Below are 13,481 nucleotides of genomic sequence, written 5' to 3'. Positions count from 1 at the left end.
TAATACCCACAAAGGGTTGCACCAGTGCACTCGATTGCCTTTCGGCATCCTCTCAGCTTGCCCCATCTTCCAGTGAACAATGGAAAGTTTACTGCAGGGACTGCCCCAGGTTGTAGTCTATTTAGATGATGATTTTGTGACAGAGTTCACTGAAAAAGAGCACATGGCAAACTTAGAAGAAGTCTTAAAACATTTCTTGCAAGCTGGAGTGCATTTGTAAAAAGAAAAGTGCAGATTCCAATCAAGGGAGGTAATCTATTTGGATCACCGGGTAGATTCACAGAGCCTCCACCTGGTTGAGTTGAAACTGAGAGCCATAAGAGAGGCACTTGTGCCAAAGAACACCTCACAGCTCAAAACATTCCTAGGAATGATCAACTATTATGGACGGTTCTTACCAAATTGATCAACAGAACTAGCACCCCTACATAATCCACTCAAAAAGAACCAATGATGGTCTTAGGCGCCACAGAATGAAGCTTTCAAGGAGTTCAAACAATTATTGCACTCATCCAACCTATTAGCACAGTATGACCAGAGGAAAGAATTAAGAATCAGTGTTGACTTGTGACGCATCCCCCTGCGGAGTGGGAGCAGTGCTCTCCCAATGAATGGACGATGGCAGGAATGGTCGATTGGTTGCGTATCAAGAATGCTTACCAAAGCAGCAAAAGTTTACTCGCAGATAGGAAAAGAAGGCCTGTCAATAATCTTTGGTGTTAAGACATTTCACCAGTATGTACATGGCCACCATTTTCCTATCGTTTCAGACCACAAGCCATTGCTAGGATTGTTCAGCGAAGATAGGGCCATACCACCCATAGCCTCGGCAATAAAACAATGATGGGCTTTAATCCTTGCAGCATACGAGTATTCTTTCATTCATAGGCCTGGAAGTCAAATTGAAAATGCCAATGCACTTACTCTTTTTCCTTTATACGAAAAGGATGTGGAAGTCCCATTTCCACAAGAACTTATTGTCTTGTTACATTTCTTTGATTCATCACCAGTATGCGCTTGGCAGATCAGAGATTGACCAATTAGGTACCCAGTCCTATCACAAGTACAAGAAGTACTTCATGGTTGGGCACAAGAGCCTGTATCTGACAAAATGAAGCCATATTTCAACAGAAGGCATGAAATAACCAGCCAGGATGGTATCTTATTGTGGGGAGCACGAGTGATAGTACCTCCAGGGGTAGAGAGCCATTGCTAATTGAGCTACACAGTTGACTTCCAGGAATATCCCGAATGAAGACCATAACACGCAGCTACCTATGGTGGCCTGGGATGGATGGCGAAGTAGAGTTTAGTGAAGAATTATGTGCAATGTCAGCAACTGCAAAAGTTGCCTTCAACAGCTCCATTGCACCCATGGGAATGGCCAGGAAGACCATGGGACCGGTTACACATTGACTATGTGGGACCTTTCATGGGAACAATGTTCCTGCTCATTGTTGATGCCTGCTTAAATTGGATGGATATATATGGGGTGAAGTCACCAACATCTTCTGTTACAATTGAGAAGCTACGTCAAAGCTTTGCCATTAACGGACTACCAGATGTAGTCGTTTCTGATAACGGCACAGCATTTACGAATGCTGAGTTTCAGTGGTTTATCAGCATCAACAGTACCACTTATATAACTACTTCACTGTAGCACCCTTCCTCAAATGGACTGGCCAAAAGGGCACTCCCTGGCAAATCCAGGAACTCAACAAAGTATCTTCGAAAACAGTCCTTTGAAACATGCTGCAGTAGAAAAAGTTCCAAAAAGTCGCGTTAACCTGAGATTTTTTTCATTCATTTGTAAGGTGTGAGCATCCCTGGCAAGGTAATGCCCAACCCTAACTGCACTTGAAAAGGTGGAGATTAGCCACCCCCTTGTAGTGGTGCAGTCCATGTGGTATAGGTTCTCCCTCATTGCCGTTAGGGAGAGAGTTCAAGGATTTTGACCCAGCGACAGTGAAGGAATGAAGATGTAGTTCCAAGTCAGCATGGTATGTGACTTGGAGGGGAACTTGGAGGTTCAGGTTTTCCCATCCATCCCATCACTTTGCTCTTCTAACTGGTAGAGGTTGCAGGTTTGGAAGGTGCTGTCAAAGAGGGCTAGGTGAGTTACTGCAATGCACCTTGTAGATGGTGCACACTGCTGTCACTGTACACCAATGACGGAGGGATGAATGTTTACGGTGGTGGATCAAGCAGGCTGCTTTATCTTGGATTGTGTTGAACTACTTGTGTTGTTGGAGCTGCACTCTACCAGACAAGTGGAGAATATCCTATTGCATCGTGACTCGTGCCTCGTAAATGGCGAACAGGATTTGGGGAGTCAGGAGATGGGCTACTCACTGCAGAATGCCGAGGAATTTTCTGCTCTCATTGGTGGCAGGCGTGAGCAGACATTATGGCAAGAAGGCCAAAAGTCAATTTTACGTCATCGTGAAACCGGTTTGCGATCGTCTGCTCTGCCAGTCAATGGCAGGCCATGTTTTCCACCATCCAACGTCAGGAACATGATTTTACTGCATTTGCATCTCATCATTACGCAAGCTAGAATCATCCCCCACGTCAAATTTACCTCCCACGCCAGCATGAATTCAGAATGGCATGATTTACAAGTGCACCTGGCAAGCCAAACTTCGAAGGGAACTCGTGAGTGTGCACAACCTTGCGCAGCACTTGCGAGGATCACCCGTAGAACATCAAGGAAGAGGTGCCACACATTCATGGGGAGGGCACAGGCACATTGCTTTTTTCCAGCTGGCTTTCAGTGCGATGCCTGGTCAGGGGCTCCAGTGTGGGTGGGGGTGGGGTAAGACTGAAGTAAGTACACAAGCACATGCAGATGGGGTGGGGCTCGTGGTGGGTTTGGCAGGGGGGCGGTGGGTGGAGGAGGAGGGACGTGGCCAAACACTTGGAAAATCTTGTCAAAAACGAGTATTCTTCTGCAGCTGAGACCGTTCAGCAGCAGCTATATTGATGTGCTTGGAGTCGGGTCTCTGAAGCATTTCAGCCCATTCAATCAACGCAAAAGCACAAATGTGCCACCAAATGCTCCGGAACCTTTCACCCCTTGGGCGCAGACTGCAAGTTAGTGTGTGTTTTAGGGGGCAGCAGGACAATTGGACAACTGGGCAAGTTGTACAATCACCTTGCGAAAGGTGGCCATGGCGCAGTCACTGGTGGAGGTGCTCACAGCAATGTCAATCTAACCACACAGTCTTGCAGTGTGGGTTAGGAGAATGCCTGCGCCTCAGCTGAGAGCACAGCATGCAGTCTAGTAGCCGAAGCTGCCACCAATCAGCCAAACGGAGTGAAAGAAAGGTGGGTGGGGTCTCAGGTAGCCACGTAGCGCACTACGCACTGGCCATCCAAGTGGTGGCCAGCACTCTCCTGCATGTGTGTAGGGGTCTTCACAGTTAACCAATAGAGATCCTCAGTACACCTATGCTAACCCACGCGTTTCTCTCTTTGACCCTGCAGGAGGAGAACATCAGGATCCTGGTGATCTAGTGGCATGCCTTATGCCTTACAGGTAGCAGAGAAGAAGAAGACTTTGACAGGGGCGCCTGGCTCACTGGAGGAGCACCACCTTCAAGATGAAGGGGTGGCAGGGCCTCCTGCACATGCAGCTGAAGATCCACAGAGAGCCGTTGCTCGTGGGTGCCGCAACAGACCAGGGTCTATAGATGGTGCTTGTCATTTCTGCAGATGACTGAGCACCAGTGTCGCTGAAGACTGCGCATGTCGAGGGAACTGGTTAGTCACATTTGCCACCTGCTGCAGGATTTGGCGCCATGTAGAGAGGGAGGGCATCCACAGCCAGTGGCCGTGAAAGTGACCGCGGTGCTCAAAGATGAGAATTTTAAAATAGAGACCTTACCTGGCTGGGGGCCAATGTAGGTCAGCGAACAGAGGTGATAGGGTTTTGTTGCAACACAGGGAGCAGAGTTAAAACAAGGGCAAAGTGGGGCAATGTTACAGAAATGGAAATAGGTGGTCATAGTGACGGCACCAACATATGGTTGGAAGATTATCTTGGAGTCAAGTATGACATCGAGATTGCATATGGATGAATTCAGTTGCCAGAATAGGGGTGGAGTTGGTAGCTAGGAAACAAAGTTTGGTGCAGGAACAGAGGCCATGCCTTCAGCCTTCCTGAAATCAAATTGGAGGAAATTTCTGCTCATCTGGATGTCTGACAAGCTGTCAATTTAGCAACAATGGAGGCATCAAGACTAGTGGTGGTGAGGTAGGACTGGATGTTATCAGCATATGTATGAAAATCAATGCTGTGCATTTTGGATGTTGTAGAGCAGCGGCAACTAGATGAGAAATAAGAGGGGACCAAGGACCAATCCTTGCAGTGCACCTTGCAGAGTTAATGGTTTAGGAGCTGGAAGAGAAGCCATTGCAAGTGTTACTCTGGCTATGACTAGATAAGGATGGAACCAAACAAATACAGTTCCACCCAGCTGGATGATAGTGGAGAGGCGCTGGAGGAAGATGATGCAATTAACCATATAAAAGGCTGCAGACAGATCGAGAAGCACAAGAGACAATTTACCGTTGTCAAGTCACAAATGATGTCATTCAACTAGTGGGCTGAAGTCAGGAGAGTGCCCAATTCAAGGTCTTCCAGGACTTCCTGGGAGCACACTATTCTAATGTAGTGGGCCATGGAGCAAAGGGCCAGCACAGTGAGACCCCAGGAAGTGGAAGTAGACCAATGAATTTCTAGCCCATTCAGTCAACTTCTCGGTCCCTGCTTGAGTTTTAATTTCCAGTCTCTATGCTTTAACACATCTGTTAAGCTGCTCAGTTGCATATATGCACATTGCACTGACTACTGATGAAACTCTCAATGTTTTAATTCTGTTTAACATCATTTATTAATATTTAGTGCTGAGTATATTAATATGCTGAATCTATTCTTGTATTGGGGTTTTCCACAAAAATCTTTGCACTTCATTTTGCCTGAAGTAAATTGTTGACTGTAACATTTCTTGTCAATTATCATTGTCTAATTATAAATGTAGACAGTTTGCAGACTTCTGCAAATGGATGTCTTTTGCAAGTTTCAAAAATCTTGTGATATGCCACGATAATTATATTAATTTTCTGTCCCTGGAATTACTTTACAGGAAATGGAGTCTTTCTCCAAAATTATGGTCTGCACCCACTCCCAGTACAGGCTGTAAGTACATGATAAAGACGACCCCCGTACAACATCGAATGACTGCTGGTCACTTCTCAGCATGGAGGGTAGAAGATGATGAAGTCCTAAAGCACATGCAGGTATACAATGGCAGCTGGATCAGCAATGTAGTGTGTTACCTCTCATGATGGTGTGATGCTCGTTAGCTGACAGTACACTGTCAAGTTGAAAAATGACACACAAATTAAAACTGGAGAAAGTATGGTTTCCCGACTGAAGTCCAAAAACAAAACTGCTTTTAGCTCTGTTGTGATTGGTAGGAACTGGGGCAATTTAACTGGACCAGCTATATTAATGCTGTAGTTACCAATGCAGGTCAGAAGCTAGGTATTCTGTGGTGTGGCAAGTGGCTCATGCCCTGTCTCCTCAAAGCCGCTCTGCCACTTAGAAGCCATAATTCAGGACCGTGATGGAATATTCTTTTTCCTGGATGGGTGCACCTGCAACAACACTCAAGCTCAACACCATCCAAGACCAAGTAGTACACTTGATTGGCATCTTATCCAACAGATTAACCTTTCACTCCCTCCACCACTGGCACACCAGGGTTGCAATGCATGTTAACTACAAATGCATTGCAGCAAGTCGCAAAGCCTTTGCTGGCAAAGCCATAGACTGCACTATCTATACTGACAAAGACAGCAGGTGCATGGGCACACTAACATCTCCAAGATGCCTATTCTGTCAATCAACATCCTGACTGGGACATATATCACCATTCCTTCATTGACACTGAGTCATAATCATGGAGTTCCCTACCTACCTAATGGTAGAATTGTGTGAGTAACATCACCATATGCATTGCATCATTCAAAAAGGACTGCCAACATTTTCTCAAGGGCAAATTGAGATGTTTTTGCCAGCAATGTCCAGATCCCAAAATTGAATATTTCAAATGAAAAAAATCTCAATTACTCAATGTAATGTGAAAAGTAAAAATGCCACATTAGTGCAGCTGGGAGCACTCACTGCGTTGAGGTTATTCATGGGTAGCACAGTAGAGGCAGTTCTTCATGGATATAGTGTTGCATAGCATGGAAATGTCTAAGAGGAACTTGGTTCTCATGTTACATTTTGTGTCACTATGTACTCTACTAACTGAAGGTTTATTCTAAAAATGGTTAAATGCAAATCTGCTAATCTTTAAATGTGATGAAAACAATCAAGTACAATTAATATTTTTAAAAGGTAGGAAATAAACATTTTTTTAAAATTTCTTCATGGGATATTGGTGTTGCTGGCAGGGCCAGCATTGTTGCCCAACCCTAATTGCCCTTGAAGGCATTGTCGAAGGAGCATTGATGGGTTGCTGCAGTGCATCTTATATACGGTACACACTGCTGCCACTGTGTGTTGGGTTGGAGGGAGTGAATGTTGAAGTTGGTGGATGAAGTGCCGACCAAGTGGACTGCTTTGTTCTAGATGGTGTTGAGCTTCTTGGGAGTTGTTGAAGCTGCACTCATCCAGGCAAGCGGAGGCTATTCCATCACATGCCTGATTTATGCCTTATAAATGGTGGGCAGACTCTGGGGAGTCAGGAGGTGAGTTATTCAGAATTCCCCATCTCTGACCTGCTCTTGTAGCCATGGTATTTATACGGCTGGTCCAGTTCAGTTTCTGGTCAATGGTAACCCCCAGGATGTTGATAGTGGGGCATTCGGCAATGGTGGACAGGATCTTCTGGTCGGCAAGCGGGGGCGGGGGCGGGGCCCGCTCGCTGACGTGTAAAATGACGCGGGATGACGTCGGGTGCAACTCCGGACGTCACCCCGTGTCATTTCCGTTTACAGGTCAGCGGGGGCGCAGCCGAGTCAGCTGTGCACACGTTGACCTGCCAACGGCCTATTTGAGGCCATTGGGAAACTAATTAAAATCATTAATGCACCTGCCCATCCAACCTTAAGGTTGGCAGGCAGGCCAGGAGCCCTGTCGGGCTTCAGAAAAAGCATGAAACCTCATCCATGGGAGAGGATTCATGAAGGTATTTACATTTTTAATAAAGGTTTCAGTAAAAGTTATAGGCATGTCCCAACTCATATGACACTATCACATGAGTTGGGACATGTTCATGTCAGGGAATTTTTCCATCATTTGTATTACAAGTTTTAATTTGGAGTCGATCTCCCCGAGCAGCACTTAGCCTCAGGGAGACCTGTGCGCTGTTTTGCCTTAATTGGCCCACCCACAGAAAATGGCGGCGCACCCAATTGGGGGCGCTGATCGGCAGCACACCAACTCCCGCACCTCCCAACAAACAGGGGGAAAATTTTTCCCAGTAATGCCATTGAATGTCGAGGAGAGATGGTTAGATTCTCTCTCTTCTGGAGATGGTCATTGCTTGGTGGCACTTGTTTAACATGAATGTTATTTGCCACTTGTCAGCCCAAGCCTGGATATTGTCCAGGTCCTCCTGCATATGGACACCAGACTATGATCCGTATCTGAGGAGTTGCCTACGGTACTGAGCATTGTGCAATCATCAGCAAACATCCCCAAGTGTTGCCTTATGATGGAGGAAGGTCATTGATGAAGCATTTGAAGATGGTTGGGCCTAGGACACTATCCTGAGGTACTCCTGCTGCAATGTCCTAGGAGTGAGATGAATGGCCTCCAACAACCACAACCATCTTGCTTTCTACTAGGTATGACTCAAACCAGCAGAGATTTTTCCCCTTGATTCCCATTGACTCCAGTTTTGTTAGGGCTCCTTGATGCCACACTCAGCCAAATGCTGCCTTGATGTCAAGGGCAGTCACTCTCACCTCACCTCAGGAGTTCAGCTCTTTTGTCCATGTTTAGACCAAGGCTGTAATGAGGTCAGGAGCTGCGTGGCCCTGGCGGAGTCCAAACTGAGCATCAGTATGCAGGTCATTGCTGAGTAAGTGCCACTTGATAGCACTGTCCATGACACCTTCCATCACAATACTGATGATCACGCGTAGACTATGGGGATGGTAATTGGCTGCGTTGGATACCTGGACATTGTCAGGTAGATGCCAGTGTTGTAGCTGTACTGGGACAGCTTGGCTAGGGATGCAGCTAGTCCTGGGGCACAAGTCTTCAGCACTATCGCTGGAATTTTATCAGGGCCAAATACTTTGTACTATCCAGTGATTTCAGCTGCTTCTTGAAGTCACATGGAGTGAATCGAATTTTTCTGAAGACTAGCATCTGTGCTGCTGGGGACCTCAGAAGGACGCTGAGATGGATCATCCACTTGACACTTTTGACTGAAGATTATTGAATAAGTGGAGAAATAAATCCATTTTTAAATATGAGCAAAGTAGCACTTTAAAATTAATTTAAAAAGGTTTTGAAATAATCATGTCTTTGCTTAATCAACGATTTTGCTGTCATCTGTTTAAGAAATAGCCACTTTCACTTAAATTTATTTAAGTTAGGCATTCACATATTGATGATAAAATGAAATCCTAGTCGAGAGATGGACTTGGCAAAGTGAGCAGGAATCCTGTTGGTGTTGGATTAATTGTTTGATGTCACAAAATAATGGTCAGATGTGAAGAGCATAACTGGGAGCTTTCACAATGATGTGCTGAAGGTGGATCATGACAACAGAAGTAGCCTGAATCTGACAGAAGGCTTTTCATTTCATACTGTTTCTCCTTCGTTAATAGAAAGACACCAGTGATGGTGATGAACAATCTGAGGATACAGCAGTTACTCCAACATCTCATCAAGAAGGTAAAGTTTATTAAATAACTTTGTGAAAAGTCGAGAGTGTTTATAAGCTACGTATTCCTCAAGCTTAATGCAGATAAGGGCATAGCAGTCTGGAATTTCATTTGTATATTCCTTCCTGGACTACACATGAATCATTTTGAGTTGATGTCTTTAATGCATTCTAACTGTATCACTGTAGGTTTATTACAAAGTAGCCTATTTGTAAAGTATCTTAAAGTAAAGTGTCTTAAAGTGAAGCATAGGTTAGCCAGTGGGATCTGTCACACTGTGGAATCGTCGATTTGTTAATCGGTCTGCAACTCCACTGATGTCTTTTACAAGGTATTTTATATATATTTTATAATATTTATATTTTAAAGTTTTATAGCAACCTTGTTAAGAGTTAACTGTGATAGAGGCAGGAGACTGAAAAAAATGCTCTGGCTAGATCCACTGTATGAGTCGAGGTAGATGGGCTACATAGCTTTTATAAGGCCATTCTTTTTATTTTTATATCATTCCAGAGGAGTTTATTAATCTATTGATACCACAAAGTATTTGTGTGTTTGTGAAATCTAGTGCTTTCTCTTTTGCAAATAATTTCAAGCCTGAATTGCTTGGCTGAGTGCATATTCTAACCACTCATAGTTACTAATATTTTGCACTTCATTATGGTAACTATAATATTGCTTGATTTTTTTTTGTTTCATGATTGAATCTTATATTAATCAGTTTTGCAATGTTGAGATGGTGGGGAGGATTAAACAATCTCCAAAAGCTGCACATTCAGGTTTGAAAGTATTTACAAAAAAGAAAGCACTGGATTTCACAAACACACAAATACTTTGTGATATCAATAGACTAATAAGCTCCTCTGGAATAACATAAGAGTAAAAAGAATGGTCTCATAAAATCTATACAGCCAACAGCTTTTTTCCAGCAGCAGATATCAAGGTGTCCTCGTGTCCACCTTGGTGAGGCAGGACATTTAATTAACATAATAGAATCGGACTCACCCAGTGCAATTGGGGGCCTGATTTAAAATTCACTGCATGTGTTTCCCAGGGGTGAGGAAACTTAGCATTGAAAAGGAGGTGGAAGTTATGGCTCCCTTCGGTAATTGATTTCCAACACTCCTTGTGGGACAAGAGAGTAGGGGTGCCACCATTAGTTCCTCAAGAAAACCTTTAGCCACCCCATTACTGATGACAGCGACTCTCTCCCTGCCGGCAATGACAGACCTCTTCTGCCTCCTTCCCACCTCTTCCTCCACCCACCCTCCCAGCTGATCCTGGCCTCTGTCCCCGCCCCACCTCCGCCTCTCCTGTCACTGACCAAGCCACCCAGTTCCATTTACTGATCTTTCAAGCCCTGCTTTTTGTGTTTGCCAGAAACCATCTCTAAGGCTGTGGTCTTCTGCCAACGATGTTCTGATTTGTTAGACCTATAACCTATTGGTTTCACTGACTTTGGTTGGGATGGGGGCGGGGCGGGTGGTGGGGAAGGTATCTATTAGTGACCATGCTAAAACCTATTAAGACCTGTGAGTAAGAACTTCTGCTAGCTTTGCACAGAGGATGTTGTCAATCCCTTCATTCTTTTTTTAGCACCCAAGTCACCACAACATCTCCAGAATTCCAGCAACAACTGTGTAAACCAAGAGAACACATATACCATCTCACCATTCAGAGCAATCGCGACCAAGGATAAACCGAAGCACTTTGCAACCTGGATGAGGTCTAACTCAAAAACAAACCCAAAGACTTTGTTTTATGCTCAATTAGACAATAAGTTGCTCAACGCGTCTGAGACTTGTTTGCCCAAAGAATCCAATAACTGTGATGAAGAAAGCCCTCCAATTTCACCAGAGATGTGGATTTGTGATACGTGTTCATTTTCAAATAAAGCTTCATTGGTGAGATGTAGGATGTGTGACGTACTGAAATATGGAGTAATTACACAAAGCTATAAAAGGATCCAGTCAAAAGGTAATCACTGTTACCAAGAATTTTCTGTTCTATAATTACAAATAGATTGTCACAATGATGAAGTTAATGGACGTACCTTTTTAAGTTAATATTGCTAATTTAACAGTCTTATAAATTTTAAACATATGTAATATATATGTGTATTGTGTGTACATAAGATATATTTTTGAAATCAACCAGCAAGACTCTTGCTACCACCTCACTGAAGCTATTAGTCCTCAAGATAGCAAGTCACAGCAAACATAAGGAAGCTTTTGAGGTGAATTTGAAAGTTGGTTAAACCAGTAGAATAGCATCAGCAGGGCAAGGGATCAATGGTGATGTGCCAAAAGTGGCTCATTGCCGGGGCTTATACTGTTTACAAGGTTTGTAGAAGATTTTGAGCTAGGAGGGGAAATACTGCTGTCTCAGCTTGCAGGTGGTGCCAGGTTTAAAAGGGGATTCAAATCGCAGAGGCGAAGAGACAAACCAAATACAAGAGATTGGAAATCTGGACTGAAGAATGCCAAATGGCATTCGCTGTTAATAACTACAAAGTTCTGAAATTAGTGAAGGGAAATAAATGGTGGAATTATAAACAAAATAGCTCTAGGCTACAGGAGAGGGAGGAATTTGGGTGTATTGATGGATAGTTGACTGAAATCAGCAAGACAGTGGGTAGCAGCGATAAGGAGAGCTAACTGGATCCTGGAATATATAGTTAGGGGTAAAACACAAATCCCAGGAGGTAATAATCTGGCATGCATGCACTTGGTATAGTCGTACCTGGAGTGCTGTGTACAATTTTGGCCATTGTATCACATTGTACCAGACTTTGGAGGCAGCAAAGAAAAGAGTAATCAAAAACTAATGCCTAACTTAAGGCATGTGAGCTTTGAGAAATAGTTGCAGGGTCTGAGATTGTTTTCTCTCGAGGAGAGAAGCCCATGCAGATGTACTCAAGGACATAGATAAATTAAACTTCAGTAATATAGCTGAAGTTTCCACAACCCCTGGACTTGAGTGTGGGCTCAAAATTAGAAGACGGAAGCTGCATGGAAGGTGTAAATTTAACTACTTTATGTAGAGAGCAAATTGAAATTTAAGAGTGATTTGATTGTACTTCTGGTGCTGATCTATTAATAGATAAACTCTATGTTTGGATCAATATTTGTGCTTACATCAGAAGCACCAAACAATAGGAATAAATGGGAAATGGTTTGATTGTATTGGAATTGTCTGTTAAGATGATGGTGTATCCTTAAAATAAATTGTCAAAGTTACACATGTGTCATCTATTGTGTATACTGATGGCAAAGCTGATGCACTTCATCTAAAATCAGAGTAGTTAGTTTTACATTAATACTTCAAACATCATTTGGAGCCACACAGATTCATCTTTATCAGACTTTGCTATGTAATCTTACACAACATCTGTGGATCTACTTTTAATACATGATTTTTCTACGGAGTAACTTGGTGCAAAAATGGACCCTCACAGCTGCATACAAGTGCAGTTAGAGGTACACTTTGAAAGGTGGAGTGTCTACTGTGTACTGCGTTAAACTGAGGAGTGAGTGTGGGTGCATAACACTTAAGAAATGAAGTTTTGCACAAGTCTTTATTTTTATTATTTTGCATGCAAAGGCATTTTAGTCCCTTTTTCCACAACATGTAAAATATGCTTGAAATTAATTTAAATGAAGCCAGATATAATATTTACTCTGCTGCACCAGAAAGTGGTTCACAGTTAAATAAAATGGGAGAACAGTGAACATGGATTCATGTTTAAATACATTTCTACCTGAAGCTGTCATGGCAGAATTGCTGTATTGGTGGTGAATTTTAATTGTTGCCCTTCACTGAAGGGAGGAATGAATTGGGTGTATATGGAGTTGCAAATTCCTTCATGGGATATGGGTATTCCTGGCCAGGCTGGAATATATTGTCCATCCCTGGTTGCCCTGAGGGAAGCTGACTCTTGAACCTCTCCAACCCATGTAGTGAAAGCACTCCCACAAATTGAGAAGGCAATTGGCAGTGGAGTCATTGAAAACAAAACATCTCAGGTGAAGCAGGGGAAGATGAAACTGCAGCAGTTGGAGCAAATATCTGTGAAGGATAAGAGAGAATCACTGAAAGACCAAGGGCTGGATTTTGTTGTCGGCGAGCAGGGGACGGGGCCCGCTCGCTGATGGCAAAATGACGTGGGATGACGTCGGGAGGAACCCCCAATGTCATCCCGGCCCATTTAAATTTTCAGGAAGGCGGGGGCACAGCGAAATCAGCCGTCCGCCTGCCGACCTGTCAATGGCCAATTGAGGCCATTGACAGGATAATTAAAACAATTAAAGGCCCTGCCCATCCAACCTTAAGGTTGGCGGGCAGGCCAGGAGCCCCGGTGGGCTTCTGAAAAAGCATGAAACCTCATCCACTGGCAGGATGAAGTTTCATGTAGGGTTTAAAAAAGTTTACTAAAGTTTCAGTGAAATTTATTAACATGTCCCATCTCGTGTGACATTGTCACATGAGGGGGACATGTTAAGGATTTTATTATTTTTCTATTTTTAAAGTTTTTATACAGCTGTCAGCGATCTCCCTGAGGCAGCACT

At 43.7% G+C, this 13,481-nt stretch overlaps 1 protein-coding gene across 1 annotated transcript in view; it reads left to right on the top strand.

Moving 5' to 3' along the window:
- Nucleotides 1–13,481, top strand: part of LOC144680442 (uncharacterized) — an 85,021-nt gene that overhangs the window by 24,022 nt on the left and 47,518 nt on the right. Inside the window, exons 6-8 of the mRNA XM_078541405.1 lie at nucleotides 5,148–5,301; nucleotides 8,857–8,923; nucleotides 10,510–10,890. Of these exons, the coding sequence (XP_078397531.1) occupies nucleotides 5,148–5,301; nucleotides 8,857–8,923; nucleotides 10,510–10,890 (602 nt within the window). The remainder of the gene's footprint in view (nucleotides 1–5,147; nucleotides 5,302–8,856; nucleotides 8,924–10,509; nucleotides 10,891–13,481) is intronic.

The sequence above is a fragment of the Cetorhinus maximus genome, chromosome 5 (assembly GCF_964194155.1).
Source record: "Cetorhinus maximus chromosome 5, sCetMax3.hap1.1, whole genome shotgun sequence".
NCBI lineage: Eukaryota > Metazoa > Chordata > Chondrichthyes > Lamniformes > Cetorhinidae > Cetorhinus > Cetorhinus maximus.
The sequence above is the reverse complement of the archived record's forward strand: the minus strand, read 5'-3'. Positions and strand labels throughout refer to the sequence as shown.